General features: G+C 43.7%; 1 protein-coding gene across 2 annotated transcripts in view; it reads right to left on the minus strand.

Moving 5' to 3' along the window:
- The window catches only part of Rhbdd1 (rhomboid domain containing 1), a 1230872-nt gene that overhangs the window by 77701 nt on the left and 1133672 nt on the right, over positions 1-19499 (minus strand). For both annotated transcript variants that reach the window (XM_052192139.1, XM_052192138.1), the window contains exons 2-3: positions 16154-16665; positions 14105-14237 (exon numbers count right to left, since the gene is read on the minus strand). In XM_052192139.1, coding sequence (XP_052048099.1) covers positions 14105-14237; positions 16154-16586 — 566 coding nt within the window. In that variant the 5' untranslated portion in view covers positions 16587-16665. The remainder of the gene's footprint in view (positions 1-14104; positions 14238-16153; positions 16666-19499) is intronic.

Below are 19499 nucleotides of genomic sequence, written 5' to 3' on the forward strand. Positions count from 1 at the left end.
GATATCCTATATTGTCTTGGAAGTCTCTTGGAGGTTTCCCCCTAATTAGTTACCCAATACCAAATGGTCAATCATGAAACCATATACACACCAGTAACACTAAATGGACTCAGCAGGTTATAATTATAAATGTTAAAGTAAAGAGGACCACGAATTTTAGTGGGAGGGAGCAAGCAGATTGGGAAGGAATTGGAGGGAAGAGTCATTGGAAGAGTTTGGAGAAAGGATAGGTAAGGGGAAATTTTATGTAATCATATTTTAACAAAATTGTGAAAATTGTAAAAAATGATTTTCTTATGATCAATCCCATCTCTTCTCATCTCTTATATTTTCCGTTTGAGCTTCTTAAAGTTTAGTCAGTTACTAAATTTTTTACAATTTTTCTGCTATATAAGAAAATGTGCTTGGGTACTGTCATGGCCACAGGTTTAAATACAATGGGTTTTCATTAGCCGTCTGTAATGTCTTAATTTCTTCTAACTAGAGTCCTAAATTCCCTAGTGACTCAGGGTTCCTACTAGTCTGTGTGTTTACGTCAAGCATGATCAAGTCACTATGGTCACCCTGTGGGCAGAGAACATGACCTACAACATCCTGCTCTGGGTACATGACTGAGGCAGCCTTGGAAGGCCCAGAGCAGGTCTCTCAGCTAAGCAGGAGCAGCTGCTTCCTGGCCCAGGGTCACCTGCCCGGCTCACCCGTTGAGATATCAGCTCCTCCACTGGCTAGCCTTGCCACACCCCAGCTGAGCCCCAGACAGCACCTAGCTTCCCACTGATTTTAGGATCTCAGGTATCCCTAATATTTCCAGTCTTGGGTAGCAAACTTTGATTTTCATCCTGCCGGGGGCTGGCCCACTCCAAACTCTGATTTTATTCAACTAAGATTTATTATGAAAGTCTAACGTACCAACCAGTGTTTCAGAATAACTGGATGATAAGACACATAACAGATTAATATTGTGAAATATGCTACTGTTTAGTTAGATTTCAATGGCTTGAATTTTCCACTATAAATAACCTTTTCCCATGAAAGAAAATTTTAGAGGAAAAAAATGTAAGAAAAAGATGATCATATAACCTATACTTCCTCTAAGTTGGCCACTGTTAGTGTTTCAGTGTGTTTCTCTTTAACTCTTTATGCATGGTGAGTTTTTACATTGAAGGAAAAGACAAAAAACAAAAGCTGAGGGTAGTAGCTTAGCAACAGAGCATTTGGTCAGTGTGTGTGAGGCCCAGGGTTCCATCCCAGAGTGTGAAATATATAAAAATAAAGAAAAACCATATTTTAAATAATGCCTACTACTCTACTTCCCACCCTTATTTTGCCAAGAGTATTTCCCAAATCCATTATACTAAACTCTGGCATTATTTTAATAGCTAAATAATATTCTACTGTAGAACAATTACTGACTTATTTACCGGTGACTGGACATTTAAATGCCCCCCACGGTCCATGTCAATACATAGAATAATATCAATCGTTTCCTTTGTTTGTTTTCGGTATTTATGGATATTTGTAGTTCTTACAGGTTCTCAGGAAGGAAGGAACATAATCCCTTTTCCTGGTCTGGAAACTTGCCATCTATGGACCATGCTGATTGCCCGCCCAAGTGTACCATCCACCAGTTCACAAAGAACACCCGGGTCAATACAATACTGAGAGCTTGTTTTACAAAGCTCATTAACTTACTGAGGGAGCAGGCTCGTTGCCTTAACTTTGAGTTACTTAACTAATCAATCTTCATGCCATGTGTTTAGTAGGCACTGACGCCTAAAGTCTAAATAGAGTTACCTCTGTCAACAGCAGTCTTTGCCAATCTACTTGCTGAGAGTTCTCTTGAAGCCCATGTTGCTCATTAAAAAAGGAGCTCTTCCCTGACATTTATTTCTAGGGTTTTGTTATTTTATTTTGGTTTATAATGCATTTGAATCTAAAAAAAAAAAAATCTGTTCCTCTTGTCTGCATCTAATACTATGCTCATTGTTTTTAAGCTTAAAAATGTATATCCCAGCCTGGCACCATTAGACACGTTATAATACCAGGGACACTGGAAGACGGTGAGTTTGAGGCCAACCTCAAGGTAAGACCTCTATCTCCAAACTGAGAGGGATGACTTCCTTCACATAGTTGACATCTCCAGATCATCCTCACCAGATTTTCCAAACATCAAAAGTCCATGCGGTGAACTTTTTGTACAAATAGCAAAACAACAACAACAACAACAAAACAATCCCAATTAAGCAGTATTCTTAGTAGTCTGATGATGCCTGATGTTGCTCTCATCGTATTCATGGCCTGTTATATACTAAAAAGATGTGTGTCTTAGGATCAAGGACTTGCTACAATATAAATTTTGGCAGTGATATATACTGTTAGAAATATGGCTTGTTATTTATTTGACCTGTGTACTATAAATGACTATAGCACTAAAATGTTCTCCTCTTGAATTCAGAAGGGAACAATGTCCATTTAAAAAGAGATAAATTAGAATGAAATTATTTTCTCTCTCATATAAGCTAATGAGAATCTGACTTTAAATGGAAGGAGCGCTTATGCAGTCTGCAGCCTGTTCTCAGCTGTTATCACAGAATAATTGATGTTCTAATGATCTCAATTCATAGCACCTACTGTCTCACTTTGCATAATTCGAACTAAATCGGAATATAAATGACAAACAGTCCGTCCTCTTGCCTGTTAGTGCCCATGACCTTTAACTAAAAATCACTTCATACTGCAGGGGGAGAATTTAGCAAATAGAGGAGATTCTATTTTGAAACATTCCTCCTCATACAGAAGGGGAAAGATTGAAATAAAAGCATCAGTAAGACCTGGGCTATGATTTACTGTCTTATTATTTGAGAGTGAATAATTAATTAGAAACATTTATAACCAATAATGTATCCTGAAAGAAATCTATAAAAGCCACAGCTTATATTCTAAGTAGGCCAGACAGGGGTGGGGGTGGGGTATAAGCTTAACATGTTCCATTATTTTTCCAATGAGAAAAATATTACTATAAAAATTTCAAGGCAGTGTAACAATTACATTTCCTGTTTAAATACCATGCTGCTTTATATGGCTGGCGGTAGGCTAACAGCGCTCCAGTGGACGGCCACACACTGGTAAGTGAGGGGCACAGCACTGGGAAGAGGTGGGTCACCTGCTGGACCAGGAAACATGGCTTTTTTCTTCAGTTCTCAAAAAAACATTGATCTTTTAAAAGCAACCTGCAATCATCATGACCTATGACATACAACACAGAACACTGAAGCCTCCCACCTGTCATCAAGTGTCCAGAATGAGTCTAACAAGGTATAGACTGAGTAGGTGTTATCATCCACACAGCAACAATCCCATCACAGCATGATGGCCAATTAGTTCCCACCTCCTTCCTTCTCGAAAGCCATTCTACACAGTCCTGTGTTCAACTAGAGAAACAGCTGCTTCCTGATTCTAAACACTGATGACTGATATTCTGCTGACCGGGGAAAGCAGCCCCTCAAGAGAACTTGACTCATTTGCAGATAGGAGCCTTCCAAAACTTACATGCTCAGGATAGCATTGGAAAAATTTTCACATGTGTATTTCTGCCTCTGTAACACATTTTCAAATGGAACCCCAGTAGGGCCATCCAATTACATAGTGCAAAATGAATTCCTGTTACTAAGCTAACACCTGGCTAGAAGTCAGGCTCTGTGGCTGACTGAACATGGCTTTTGAATTACACAAAGACAAATGAGAGTACATGCTCATACACAGATACTCAGACATGGTATTTACTTCATTATAAAATAAGTAAAAAAAAAAAAAAAAACTACTACCATGGGCAACAGGAGGTGCTGTGGACCACCTCTGTCTTTGCCAACATAATATTGTGAAATGCTACCACCCAGTGGGGAGGTATCTGGAAACAAGACCCTTGAGCAATATCTAGGTTTAGATGGGGTCATAGAGGGTGGGGCCTAGAGGACAGGATGGATGCCCTTGTAAGAAGCTGTCACACAGAGTTTGCAAACGTCTATGTCCTGTGTCTGTCCTTTCTCCTCACCTGCCCTCCCTCAACATCCCTTCTCCATCTGTGTTCCTCTCCCCTCTCCTCACTTCTCCCTCCACTTGTGACCTGAGGACTAAGGACACACTAAGAAGGCAGCCAGCAAGATGTGCCTAATGAGGAACTGTGTCCCCTGGCACCTTACCCTCCGATTTCTCGACTAGGAGGAACAGATTTCTACTGTTTACGTCACAGTTCATGACGTGTTACGGCAGCCAGAGCTGACTTAGTTGACTCAAGTACAGACTTTAGTTGGCGATAAAGTGCCAAGGCCAGCTTACCATCTCTAGCTAATGCACCTGTTAGTTTGTTTATATCTGAACTGTCACCCCAAAAGGCTCAAGAGTCCCCAGATGTGGTATATTATCTGGGGAAGTTATGGCAACTTTAAGAAGTGGGTCTCCGGGGACAGGTCCTTACAATCCTGTCCTGTCCTCCTCCAACCCCCACTTATTCCCAAGAAGTGAGAAGCCACAAGCACTTGCTGCCATGATGTTCAACCTCACATGGGCCAAGAATCAACTGAAATCATCAGCCAAAACATAACCTTCAAGTTCTCTGTCAAGAATTTCGTCATAGCAATAATAAGCCCAATACAATAACAGAGTAATAAAATATTAATTATAAGTAGAACTGCATGTGTGGAATATAGGAGCTTTTTTATATATTTTTTTGGTAATTTTTCTGTTAGTTTAAAACCATCTTAAAGAAGAACAGATTTAAAGTACTTAAATAGGCCTATGCCTTTAATTTCTACCTCAAACAAAGTTATATCTTTATTTTCAATGTAAAAGATTCCTTTCCTAGGGCTGGGGAAAGATGGCTCAGCTGTTCAGAGCACTGAGCTGAGTTCAGTTCCCAGCATCCATGTGGAGGCTCACAACTGCCTGTTAACTCTAGTTCTAGAGGATCCAACTCCTCCTTTCAGCCTGCAAAGGCACGGCACGCATGGTACAAACACAAACACAAACACACACACACACACACACACACACACAGGCAAAACATCTGTAACATAACATAAAAACTAAACAAACAAAAGAAACTACAAAATTTTTGTCTAGTTAATCAGTAAGGCCCTGGCTGCCAAGCCTGACTGTCTGAGGTTGACTCTAGGAACCACATAAAGAGGGGGAGAGCTGGCTTTAAGAGGTGCCCTTAAATAAGCTCCTGCTGCAGCTTCACACACAAATAAATGACATGCAAAACAGAAAGAAGGGCATACTGGTTTTTCTCAACACTCTTAACATCAAGAATCACAAGCCCTGGAAGCCTTGTAAGTGGATGCAAGACCAGTCAGAGACAAGGACATGCCACGCTGGGACACTCCCCTAAGAAAGTATTCAGTCTGGAGAGCCAAGCTCTACAAAGGAGATTGACAAACACTATCACCTGTAATCTGCATCAGGCAGCAGTCATACCAGTCAATAAAACTAGTGAATAGGAAAACAAATTGAGAAACCTCAGGAGAAAACATTATTCAGCCATTAAACCGGAGGCTACTGGAGTTCTGGGATTTGGTTAAATGTAGAAAACAGAACTGCATACCATGGCCAGGGGTAAGCTATAACTGTGGGATACAGTTTTTCCTGGGTGGACCATGATGGGTAACTGTCTTAATTATCACACAGGTATGATTTAGCATTTCTTCAGTGAACTATGATAATCTTTCAATTTGAATGTGGGAAAATGAGTATCTTTTCTTTTTGTTATTGGTTTATTTTCAGAGTATTTGTAATAAACTGTGTAAGTGTGTGTGTGTTTGTGTGCAGCCATTGCAATAAGCTCCTGCTGCCATGACGTGCAGCTTCACATGTGTATGCATGTGCATGTGCGGTATGTGTGCTTGCTTGTGTAGGGGTGTAGGTGTGTAGGTGTGTGTGTGTGTGTGTGTGTGTGTGTGTAGAGAAGGAGTCGGCATCAGGTGTCCTCTATCCCCCACCACCTCATGTGGAGACTGGGTATCTCACTGACCCAGAGCTTGACCACTGCACTAAGATGACTGCTGAGCAAGTTCCAGGGACCTGCCTGGTCTGCCTCCCCAGAGTGGGGGCTACAGACTTGCACCAACAAGCCCAACCTTTTTTTCAATTATTATTGTGTATATGATTCCTAGATGTAAGTGCGTACACACATGCCATGTACACACACAGGGGCTAGAAGACAGCTTTCCAGACTTGGCTCTGTCCTTGCACTTAGTTTTTGAAGCAAAATTTCTCTTATTTCTGCCACACTAAGTACCTTCAGGCTACCTGACTGGTGACTCCTCCTCTCCTCTCCTCTCCTCTCCTCTCCTCTCCTCTCCTCTCCTCTCCTCTCCCTCTCCTCTCCTCTCCTCTCCTCTCCTCTCCTCTCCTCTCCTCTCCTCTCCTCTCTTCCCCTCCCCTCCCCACCCCTGCCCTCTCTTCTCTTTTGTCTGCCTCCCACCTCCCTGTACAACTGCCAGTTTACAGATGCACACCACCATATGTGACTTTGGGGGTGGGGACTCTGGAGATTGATCTCTGGCCAACAGGTTTGAGCAGCAAGTGCCTTTGGCCACAGAGCCAGCTCAGTGTGTCCATGGTCCCAATGTCTTGTGTCCCATGACTCCCTTTTATCTAGGACTCAGAGATCTAAACCCATGTTCTCACACTTACACGGCAAGCCCTTTACAGACTAAGCCATCTCTCTAGAAACAAGTGATTTTTAAAAGGAAAGGTTACACTCAATCTCAGGAAACGGTAACTAAAGACAGCTTAGGAGGCTAGGTTCAACCGTCCTCTCTGTGTGGAGCACGCCTGACTTCTACAGTGCTGGGGGAATAGGTAGATTAGAGTCTAGCTGTTCAGGCCTAGGCTGTATCTTCTCTTTCCCCACAGGCTTGGATTCCATGGCCAGGGAGATGATTTATAGACCAGCTTTCCCTCAGTGAGTTCCACCCATAGTAGAAGGGAAACTATCTTGATTCAAAATTTCTGTCTCATTGCATAAAATCCACCTCAAGGGCATCTTGTTTTGGGGTGAAATACTGTTCCCACTTGAAGTTCTGTCTAACTGGAAGCCCTCCTGGAAGGCAGGGTGAATCTGCCAAATCCTTTACGGGAGCACACAAAGACAAAAACCAGAACTACATAAACAGACATCCAAGGAATACAGAAGAGAAGTCTCGCCTGGTCCACAAATCTTCTCAGAACGGTTCTGGAATGCTGATTCAAATGAAACGCTAATGGGCTCAGAAAACAATTTCCATGAAATGAAGCCGGAGGATCACCATTCTGCATGCACATGCTGGCTGGGCTCAGCAGGAAAAGGAGGCAACGGGAGGGGTGGGTCAAGGGAGGGCTTGCTGTGTGAGCAGGGGAGTCTGAGCTTGCGTCTCCAGGATTCATGTAAAATGCCAAGTGGGCTGCACATGGCTGCCATCTCAGCCGTGGGGAGGTAAAGTCAGGAGGATCCAGAGGAGCCTGGCTAATCTGTGAGCCGCAGGCCTAGTGAGAGAGCTCTCAAAAAACCCGGCAGATGTGATGGAGGAAGACACCCAATATAAATAAACCTGTGGCCTCCACATATATGTGCACGCATGTGCAGAAACACATGCATGCACATATACACACAGAAAGCAATAAAAGAAAAAAGGAAGAAATAGCTTAGTCAATGTAAAGATAAAATAAATGATCCTACAATATAATCAGATAATGCTATGTATCACAGAAGCATGCTTATACTGGACAACAAACGGATGCATGCCCCCCCCCCCACACACACACACACACAGGCCACTCTGTGCTAAACCCAGCGAAAAGAATGGCACAAATTGAGTAATGTCTCGAAAGACAGCGTAAGCCACTCTTGAAACTTCGGAATCCCAGAAAGCAGGCCTTGGTTCTCTTATGGATCTATGTGAATGTTGACCAAAACCTGAGTGTTGGGCATTGGTGAGTTTAGCTCAATGCCCCCAGCTGAGCTTCTGCACAGGAAACATCCTGTAGAACATCCTGAAGCTTAGCTTGATTCCTGTTTTCCTTCCCAGTGTGGTAGGGACCTCCCAGGTGCTTGATCTAAGACTATGATTGTTTTTCCCTATTGTCCCTGGCCTCTAGTATATATTGCTGGTCCCTCAGTAACTCTTTGGCATTCTCCTTACTGACTGACCTAAGTCTGTGATTTCAGTCAATTCCACAGGCCTACGCCCAGTACTTGGTATACTTGGTACCATGGCAGCAAAGGCACTATCACCCAAGAGACGCATTCTGCATTCCGGAACTTCAGACTGACGGGTTGTTGTTAAAAAGCGTTCTCTTCAAAGCATCAATGGTTCAAATATGGCTGGACTGGCTTGCTTCCCACCTGCCTGTCTGCTTATACAAACCCTTCATCTTATCTCAACTCAGTGCCCAGAGGTTTTATTTTCTACTATGTGGTTGGAAACATTTTACTTTTCAAAAAGTTTAAAAGGAAATGCGACTCTGGCATCTGGAAACTATGTTAACCTTTACACCTCTTTTTCTTCTTTGCTCTTGATAACCCTGTGTATTTTTCCAAAAGGGGTGGGTTAACAACTTTGCTTACAACTGAACAACTGCTATTAGTGATTCTGGTTTAGGTAAAGTATGAATCACACATTCCACAAACAGACATATCTTGAGAGCTGGTGGCCCTTAGGAGACCTTGTGGACAAACAGTCCTTGTCCTAATTATATACAGTAGTCCAGAATTCCGGAATCACACCTCATGGCCACCAACATTCTGGCCGTCGGATGCACTCTCCATGACAGACTGATACTATTTGTGTTTTCAACTCTTGTTGAAGAAATTAGTGTCTGGTTTAAAACAGAACTTAAAATTTTTACAGTCTATCAAAAATACTTTTAGACTTGGCTGAGCGCTCACATATAAACTGAAACCGAAGTCCTCCGAGATAGTATTTAGCATCCCCCTGCATGCCTCACTGCCTCGATTCGCCGTCTCTTTCCTCTCCCTCTTTGAGACCTCCTCCTAGCTTCCTTTTTCCCCTGACCAAAAGATCTTACTATCAAACCCTGGCTGCTTTAAAACTCAACTCAACGTCTTTTCTGTCCTCTGCCCGCAGTGTGCAGGGAACAGGACACAAGCAGCCATATCCAGTCACGATCTTTAAAGGGTTCAAATCACAGTGGAAACTGCTGCTCTGTTCATCCCAGAAGCCTTGCTGTGTGACGACTCTGGTCAATACGAGCTCACTGCAGATCTGTCCCTCTCTCTGGTTCTCCTTTTCTCTGGTTTTCTGGTTCTCAGATCTTCCTGGTCACTTCCCGAAGCACCCTCCCCACCCCACACACTCTCTCTCCTCTTTCCTTCTCCTCCTGTCATTTGACTCACATGGAACCTGCAGATGCTGACATCACACCTGCAGAAGAAGAACACTCCCCAACATAACGCAGCACAGAATGACTGTCATCTCAGACTCAGGTGCTGTAGGCCAGGAGTCCAGAAAGACCACCAAGGGGCCTCTATCTACACTGTCTGTAGCCGCAGCATGAAAAGCTGAGACTGCATCTCAAGTGAAGGGCTCAGAAAGCTGCTATTGACACTGCTGGTGGCTGGGACTAAGGAAGCTACATTTCTTACATGTCTCCTGGGACAAATACTTTAACTCATAAGGTGTTTTGTTTTGTTTTTTAAAAACTGAAAGAAAGAAAAGAGAAAAAGAAAAGCTGTGGCCTTAGCATGATACAAAAGCTGAATTATATTGAGCAATGTGTCAAAAACATCTACCAGTAAAAAAGGTAAGAGAATTCACCTCCACCTCTTGGAGACGGAGTGCCCTAATAAAGAATAGATGGGACAGACACAATTACATATAGTCATGCCCCCAACCTTATTCCTCATCCCAGGAGCGAAGATATAGCAATCTACTATATAGTTAGATCCTGTGTGTTGACTGGAACTTCAGATAAAAATCTGTCTAAACTGAACTTACCTTCTTCTCCTTGTTTCCTCCTTCTGCCCCATAATACGAAACAAAATTCAAAATTCTGAGAGCCACCAAGAACTGTAGCCCAGTGCGACACACTACAGTCAGTATTAGTAATTTGAGGGACAAGAATGCTCCCTAGAGAAAAGTTGGCAGTTGTAGGTTACCTCAAAGTTGGCTCAAGATACCCTAAGACCATTCTTAGCACAAAGGAGATGTATTTGCTGCAGAGAACAAAGGGCAGGCTAAGGGGTCGATGACAAGAGATAAGAGAATGAGGGAGAAGCCCTCTGATGTTCCCCCAGATGTCTCTGATGGGGACAAAGGACTGTCTCTGGATAGAGAGAAAACAGACTTGGTTCACAGATAAAAGACAGTTTATAAAGATAGAAGTGGAAACCCTGTGTTAGGATGAGGTGTTTAATTCTAACTGGACATGTTAACTAGATGAGCCCACAGGAGCTTTTGATTTTTAGACTTCAGTACTTTCACAGCTGGACCTTGGTAGTCAGCCTCAGGAGGAAGAATTAGCCAAATAAAGAAAGAGACCTTGGGAACTAGCTTTCGGAATGGAGTCTTAAGGATTTTTAGCAAGGCAGAGGGAACGGGGGAGAAGGCCAAAGCCTGCCACAGCAGGCTGTTTGCAAGCTGGCTAGAGTCCCTTCAGCAATTTCCGTGCTAGATCTAATTTTACAATCTCCTGCCTCTGTCACCTCCCTTGGAAAAGGTTCCACAGCCTAGGTTCTGCATCCCTGGATTCCATTTCATAGAAGCTAAGAAACCTCACAGAGGAACTAGTGTTTGAAAGAACATACTTTGGGGAAGAAGGATGGCTTTATCTCCAAGGATGTGCCACAGAGTCTTGCTATGTTTCTTGATTTAGGTATTTCTATTTCCTCTGCAAAGGAAAGCACACCTCAGCCTGCAATATTTCCTAATACCGAATACATACCCTTCCCCTTCATATACATACACCTTCCCTCCATATACATACACCTTCTCTGTATATACATACACCTTCTCTGTATATATATATACACCTTCCCTCCGTACATATACACCTTCCCTCCATATACATACACCTTCTCTGTATACCCTCCATATACATACACCTTCCCTCCGTATACATACACCTTCCCCTCCATATACATACACCTTCCCCTCCGTATACATACACCTTCTCTCCGTATACATACACCTTCCCTCCGTATACATACACCTTCCCCTCCGTATACATACACCTTCCCCTCCGTATACATACACCTTCCCTCCGTATACATACACCTTCTCTGTATATACATACACCTTCTCTGTATATACATACACCTTCCCTCCATATACATACACCTTCCCTCCATATACATACACCTTCTCTGTATATATATATATATATATATATATATATATATATATATATACACACACACACCTTCCCTCCATATACATACACCTTCCCCTCCATATACATACACTTTCCCTCCATATACATACACCTTCTATGTACATATATACATCTTCCCTCTGTATACATACACCTTCCCTCCATATACATACACCTTCCCCTCTGTCATAGTTAGGGTTTATATTGCTTTGATGAAACATCATGACCAAAAAGCAAGTTGGGGAGGATAGGGTGTATCTGACTTCCATTTATTTCCACATGGTAGTCCATCACTGAAGGGAGCCAGCACAAGGCTTCTCCTGGCTTGATCTGCCTGCTTTCTTATAGAGTTCAGGGCAGCCCAGGACAAGAACCCCCTCTAGGGACCAACCCTTCCATCCTGAGCTGCAGTGCCATCCCCCAAGCCCCAACAAGAACAACTCTTCAAACTCAGGCATACCAGGGTCCCAGGAAGAGAGAGGGAAGTGACAAGTGTGCGGGACACAATATAAATGAGAATGCTTCCCTCTTGGGTCAGGTTCAGGCACTGCACAGTGCCTACTGCCTGTCTTTTCTGCATATGTTCCTTTGTAACAGTCAGAGTACCTGGGGGCAATTACCATCTACGGCTTTATGAGATCCAGATAAGCACCAAATGTTTGCTCTGACAGACCACCCCCGCCCCCGCCCATATGTAGACCAGGCCACATAGTTCTAACAAGAAAGACAGGCTTCGATGGAAAGATTCACTGTGTCTCTCCATTTATTTGAGAACCACCAGAAAGTGGAAGCTCTGGCTCCCCAATTCTTTTCCTCCCATTCTCCCCTCTCACCTGCTCTATGGCAAAACTATTTCTTTTAATTTTTCGAGATTACATATCTGTCTTCACGAAGTGCTTGCTTGGGTCTCTAGACTAGTGGTCAGCTTAATCTGCATTTAGACATGGGCCTAAGGAGATGCTTACATACTAGAAGTTTATAATTCAAAGCAGTCAAGTCTTATAAGATTTACTCTTTCGTGCTTTAGAGACAGGAAGTTCCACTCAATCCCTGGGCTCAGACTATCCCATCCCTATGCACTGAATGGGGTTTACTTATCATGCAATTATCCCCTTTCCACGTAAAGTGGAGACCCTAAAAGAAGCACATGGTGAGCTACGCAGAAATCGCTCCATGAGGATATTAAAAGCACTGTTTTTCAGTGGACAGACAAGCACAGGGGGGAGTGACTGTCACAGGAATGTTGAGTCTAACCAGGCACGTATGCAGATGGGGGGCTGCTCAGATGAGACACGGACATTACTAGACCTCTTTCAAAGAAAACTTTGAAGATTTCTTTTTGAGCTTTCTGCCTTGAACTGTCGCAAAAAGCTACACAATTGAAAATGAGTGGTGTTCAGTGCCACACACGTGCCATTTATACACCAGCTGTCAAAGGCTGCAGTGATGGAGAGTTAGCATTAAAAAAGATCCCAGTTTGTAGGCTATGACACATCACAGGGAAGTGTGCTCTCCTTTGAGCACATAACAAGTCATACAAAATAAGGCCAAAATAAAAGCTCCTGGCTGAACAATAATAAAATGAATGAATGAACGAATGAATGAATGAATGAATGAGTAAAGTCCTCCTCCTTTCTTTCTTAATCTCGAAATCTCCCACTGTGTAAACAGCATCCAGGTCTGACAGGAAAAAATAAGCGAACAGTGTTTCCAGCCACATACTACAGGTTGTGTGGACTACAGGAGGTAGGGGAGATGGGTCACATAACATCATCCAGCCTCCTTTGTCCAAATGGCAGAGGAAGATTCAAACGGTGGGAAGTTCAGCGTGGGAAGCAGGTGAAGTCAGAATGAGTCTAATGCCTCCTGGAACCTATGCATCAACCTCTACATCTTTATGTCCGCCCCCAACAGCCCAGGAAAAGACCTGCCTGGATTAGCATGTCCGAACAGTATCCTTAGAGCCCTGGGAGTTCTGCAAGCAGCCTCTGACAAAGCCACCACGTTAACGAGGGAATAACGCAAACAAATAGGCAGGCTTTGCAACCCCAAACGATTCAGAGTTCATTCATCTTGATGTTGTCTTATGTTGGAAACGTAGCTGAGGTTGGCCTCTAACAATCCTCCTGCCTCGGTCCCCTAAGTGCTGAGATTATAGCCTGCATGACCACATCCAGCCGAGTCCATCTATTTACTGTGTAAAAGTAGTCCGTTTAAAGAGCTTTATAACCAAGACGATTTCTATTTAACATGGCCACAAAGCATTAGGCCAGTGTGCTTGGTATATATATATATATTTTCCCCCCATGGTATCTATGTGGTTCTCTAGAATACTGTTATTAGAATTCACCACTGACTGGTTAATACTACTGATCCTCAAGTCTATATACTATGGTCTCTTATTCCTAATTTCAAGGGAAGAAACAAACTCCGAAATTACACAGTTCAGTAGCTGACAGGATTCAACCAGCGGAACATCTAATGTCAAAGCCATGGAACTGAAATCTGTCTTCAAAGTTGAAAAATATGCTTCATTGTTTTAAAAAAAAAAGTTTTAGTTTTTGAGACAGGGAGTCTCTCTATAGCCCGAGTTGACCTCGGATTTCTAAATGCTGGGGTTATAAGCCACTACTACATAAAAAAATAACTGGTTCCCTCATTATTATTCCAGCTCTCTCTCTACAAGGATCCACAGGTCCCTATGCTTACTCCCTGAGAGTAAGGGCTTACTTACCCTGGGGTGCAGAAGTGAATGGCCACCAGCTCGGCCCAACACGCGAATCTGTTGGGGACAGGAAAGCCCAGAATGTTGACAAAGCCTCCTGGGCAGTAATGGTTGCTAAGAACTTTCAAGGCAAACAAGACTCCTAGAAGAGAATAAAGAACACAGTGATATCAACAATCCGAACAGGGAGAGAGAATCACTGGGCACAAAGAAAAGTAATTAAATATGGAAACAATTACTCAATTATTACATCCAACTTTCTGCTTTGAAACACGGTCCGTAGGGTGAGGAGCGCAGCGGTTATCCCTTCGATGGATCTGACTCGGAAATTCAAACTGCTTCCACGTGGGTATGGGCCACCCGCAATGGTACCAAATGCCAAGGAACTGCCCACTTTAAAGCAGCTAATTTTATGCTATATGAATATGAACAATGAACAAATACCAGTAGTGTTCTGTAGCCTTTATGGAAAAACACTGAAAGCAGGGTGTATGAACTTCATAATTACACATGGAAGGCTGCAGTCGGGAAGGAAGGGTGGGTCAACCACAGGAGAAGCAGAGGAGAGGGCTATATCTTCTTGTGGAGGAAGACTACTCCTCTCCCCTCCACACCTCATACTTAGCACACCTAATCTAAATCCTGATGGCAATTTTTGCCCCATGAAACATCTGTAAAATCAACTTCTGGGGCAATGCACATGCAGAGAGCATCCCCACTGGGTTCAAATCCCATGTCTACTTCTTACTAGCTGTGCAGCTTTGAGCTAGCTACTTCACTACAGTACCAATACTGACGCCATGCCTTCTGGGTCTGCAGCACAAACAAAATAGTGACAGTAAGTGGCTATGTGGCTCTCAAAATACGGGGCGCATACCATGGCAACGCTGGCTCCGGAGACATGGAGTGCATACCGTGGTAATGGGTTAGACACTTATATTTTAAAGATTCATTTTTATTTTAAATTATGTATATGAGTACAGGTAAATATATGTGATTGCAGGTGCCCCGAGAGGCCAGAATAATGCAGCCTCATTTCATATCAATATTAACAATAAACAAATACCAGTAACATGGACTCCTGTAGCCTCTATGGAAAAAACACTGGAAAGAATATATCCCAGTGGAGCTGGAGTTACAGGTGACTGTGGGCGACCCTGCAAGGATGCAGGGTATCACACTTGGGTCCTCTGGAAGACCAATCAGCATGTGTTCCCCACGGCTGAGCCATCTTTCCATCATAATTGGATATTCATTTCAATGAAGTTATTGAGAGGCACAAGCCACGTCATTCTCTAGGTAACCTTGGAGCAATACAGTTCTCCCCACTTCGTGCTACTGATTCTTAAGCAGGACTGCGGAAGATACGAAGTACGCCATGAGATAAAGGCAGCACTGGGGCCCAGCCCAGGGCCAAGTCAAGCTTGTTCTTGGGGAATTCCTGTGATCACTGGCTGTACTGGGGCAAAGGAAGGCTGACTTCTAGAGGCTTCATCTGAGAGTGGAATATGTACAATCTAGACCTCAGCTGCCCTGGGAAGCCATCTGAACCTCGGGGACCAGCTCCCAGTGAACCCCAGGCTTTTGTTGCCCCTCGATGCATATCTGTAAGTATGTCATTTGCTTAGGGCTACCTGCCACACACACACACACACACACACACACACACACACACACACGTGTTTTGTGTCTCACTACCTCAGAGAAGTTGGTAACCAGGCTACCCTGAGTCTGCTTCCCCGGTACGGTCAAATTTTCAGAACATTTTTTTTGTAAAGATACTCTCGACTCCCTCCAGGACTCTACCATGAGGAAGCCAGCTGCACGCTTCCGGTACCCCAAACCAAGTTCTAGCAGACCAGGGCCCTAAATGCCTAAGAATGAAGATACAGCATAATGCAGGACAGGCCAAGCAATCCTTTTTTGTATCCCAGTCAGTCTACTCTTCAAGATGCAGGCCCCGGCAGCCACTAACCATGCAGGATCCTGTCCCCAAGTCAACCAGCAAAGGAACCAGTCAACCTCCCTCGCACAGCCCTCAGAAAGCGTCTGCCTCACCTGAGAAGCCGACGGCACAGTTCCTTTTGAAGTCAGGCTGATTCATGAGTTCGGCAAAAGCAAACTGCAGGACCAAATACACCACCCCCGTGAGCAGGGAGAAGGTGGCGAGGATGTAGGCGAACCATCGACTTCCCAGCCTTTTCTCCAGCTTCACTCCTTTCCAGAGCATGGACACCATGTTGAAATACAAATGCCAGTCATCTCCGTGGTGTAGGGGAGAAAGCAGTAAGCGCTGCCAGTCTTTCTGCTGGTAACACTTTTCCACGCTGATGCAGGAATGGTACAGGGGCTTCCAAGGATTCAGGAAGAACCAGACATTGACAGCCAAGGTTGCGAGGGTCACAGGTGGAATGTTGTTGATCCCGATGTGGAATATTTGAGAGAGGAGCAAAAGGAGGCCGGTGTTGATTCCTCTTGTTCTCCGCTGCATGACTGCTGGATATCAGGAGCTCAGAGAAGGAACTTTGCTAGAGGACTGGGGACCCAGAGAGGTACACGGAGAGCTGCACCTGAAACACACAGTGCATGTGAAACTCATCACCTGAGAACTGTGCTGCTCGGACCCGTGCTGGAAGATGGTCACAGGCTGGCATAGCCACACACGCCTTAGCCCAACGGGGATATTACTAACTTCTTTTTTCATTTCACATTCTAAAATGGAAATGTTATCTCCCAGATCGAAGGGGACTTAAGGACAGGCATGCTTTCCTTGACCATGATGGTCATGAACTTTTAATGTGTCTTTCTTAGTAAACAAACAAACAAACAAACAAAAACCAAAATTGAAAGGTAAGCCTGGCAACCTAAGGACCCACAAAAAGTAGAGAGGCCCAACTCCACAAAGTTGTCTTCTGACCTTCACGGATGCACTGTGACATGCATACCCACAATCCGCACATTATATATACACAGTAATAATTATAGTAATAATAATGGAAAAAGCCAAGATGAGGGAGAAGGCTCAGTGTATAAAGCTTGCTATGTAAACATGAAAACCAATTATCCAGAGTGTATACAGAGCTGGGCATGTCTGCATCTGTAAACCAGGGCTCTGAGGAAGAACAAAGTGAGAGACCCCACCTCAACCAAAGTGGAAGGCGAGGACTGGCAGCTGAGGTTGCTCTCTAACCTTTACATGCATGGCATGGCACATGTGTGCTAGCACTCAGGACGCTAAGTCATACACACTCATATGCATGTACACATACACATATCATACAACCCTAAACACACATTATATACACATAAAAAAGACGAAAATGACAAGTTGGACTATGACAGTAAATCTACAAAGAGAGTAGACAAATATTAAGTAATTTTTATCAAATTCCTGCCAAGTGTCCTTATCTCTTCTAATATTTTTAGCAGAAACACTCTAAATGCCAAAAAGTAAGATTTGTGAGTAAGTTATAGTCAAAGCTAATCTTCATACTAACAGGTGTCCACGCCCGAAATTCTTAGTCATGGCTTATAAAAACTTACGTAGTGCCAAATCCTACATTGAAAAAATGCAGTCCTTGTTTTTAGGCTCACTTGTCACCAGGAAGTAACCCAACCACTGGCTCAGGATGTTGTAAGCACAGAGAAGGAACCCAAGACCACGGGTACACAACTGTGCAGAAGGTGGTGACAGGACTACTGTCTTACGGAGTTCATTTGAGTTAGTGACAAGGAAGAGTTCCATGAGTCAGTGGTCCTCCTCTCCACCCTCTCCACTGAGGGTGGCATTGTGACACGCTTGGGATGACAGAGCAGAGGGGCGGACAATAGAAGAAGCCCAAATCTAGCCCCAAGATGCACTGCAGGCTTTCAGTATGGGCTAGAGTCTGGGCTAGTTTGCACAGGCTCTGGTCCTCCCATGATCCCTGGTCCCAGCCACTGTCAGCTAATCCTCAGACTCAAAACTAAGGTGACACGGATGTAAACAAGAGTCCAATGGGCCCTTCCTAATTTGAACCACAGAGAGGTTAGTTCTAGAGTGGTTTGTTAGGCAGCAATTACTACTAATATAGGTGTGTTGAGTTTGGACAGGGATTGGTTCCTGCTAACAAGAAGCAGCAGTGAGGAGGGGGTAGGACGGATAAGGACAGTCTAAGAACAGGTCCATGAAAAGGATCAAGAGTTTGAATAAAACACCAGGAAGTTGGGGGATGGGAAGATCCTGGAACTTCCGATACTGGAAAAGTAGACAGGGATTTGGAAGATGTTCCAGAGTGCTCATTTACTGACGTGTTGTCCTGTGGCGACTGCTCAGCTTCTGTCTCCAGGTAGCAGGAACCGAGTATTCCTACACAATGCACAAACTTTATAGAAAATGGAATTATGTTCTAATTATAAAAAATTAAAAGTTTTAAAGCAAATTAATTTTACAAAGTGTCTACTTAGCAGTGCTATGAGTAGCCCATTACTTAAAGCTGCTGGTCCTCAGTATCTTCACAGTAAATTAGAATAACTAGTGATATCCCGGGATTGCTAGAAGTCCTAGGGGCAAAGAAAATGACAGAAAAGTGCTAGTATTTTCATTTCAGTATGTTGTGTTGAAATTAAACCTGCAAAAGATAATTTCCATAAAACTCAAATATACTCTGAACCCCCAAAATGTATTTCTTCATGTTTTTTATTCTTTTATATATTAAATAATGAATTTTAGTCATTTTCACCCTCATTCTCCTCTCTCTCCCACTGGCACCTTCCCAAACAAGTACCCCCTCACATGTACTTTCATGGTTTCTTTGCTCGAATTTAGAGCTGGAGCGTGAGACAAAGTTAGTGAGTGCAGCGTGAGCCATTTCTCTAGGGCTATACCACTGAAGAAAGTGATACCCCTCCCCCCCAGTAAGCTTTGATTGCTGGTAATCCTTTGGGGAAGGGTGTGGCCTCGTTGGTCCCTCCTTCACCCATGATGAAAGGTTGTGTAGATAACCAAGGCTGTAGTGAGCTCATGAGCGCATTGGTTGTCACATCCAGAAGGCATCCTTTTCCTGTACATCTCCCTCCCCATCTTCAGCTTTTACATTGTTTCTGCCCCTTTCTCTGAGGTGTTCCCTGAGCCTATGAGGGTGCATTACGATGGTGCGAGTGGCTTCCTTAGGCTTATGTTTGAATACCCAAGGTGGTGGAACTGTTTGGGAAAGATTGGGAGGTGTGGCCTTGCTGGAGGTGTCATGGCGGGCTAGCTTTGAGGCTTCAAGCGAATCATGCCATTTTCAGTATGTTCTCTGCCTCACTTTTGTCAGCTCTCATCTGTTCCTCCCACAATGCTTTCATTCTGTCATCATGGACTAACCCACTGCAACCCATAAGCCCAATTAAAGGCTCTTTCGTATCAGGTGCCTAGGTCACG

The sequence above is a fragment of the Apodemus sylvaticus genome, chromosome 9 (assembly GCF_947179515.1).
Source record: "Apodemus sylvaticus chromosome 9, mApoSyl1.1, whole genome shotgun sequence".
Classification (NCBI taxonomy): Eukaryota; Metazoa; Chordata; class Mammalia; order Rodentia; family Muridae; genus Apodemus; species Apodemus sylvaticus.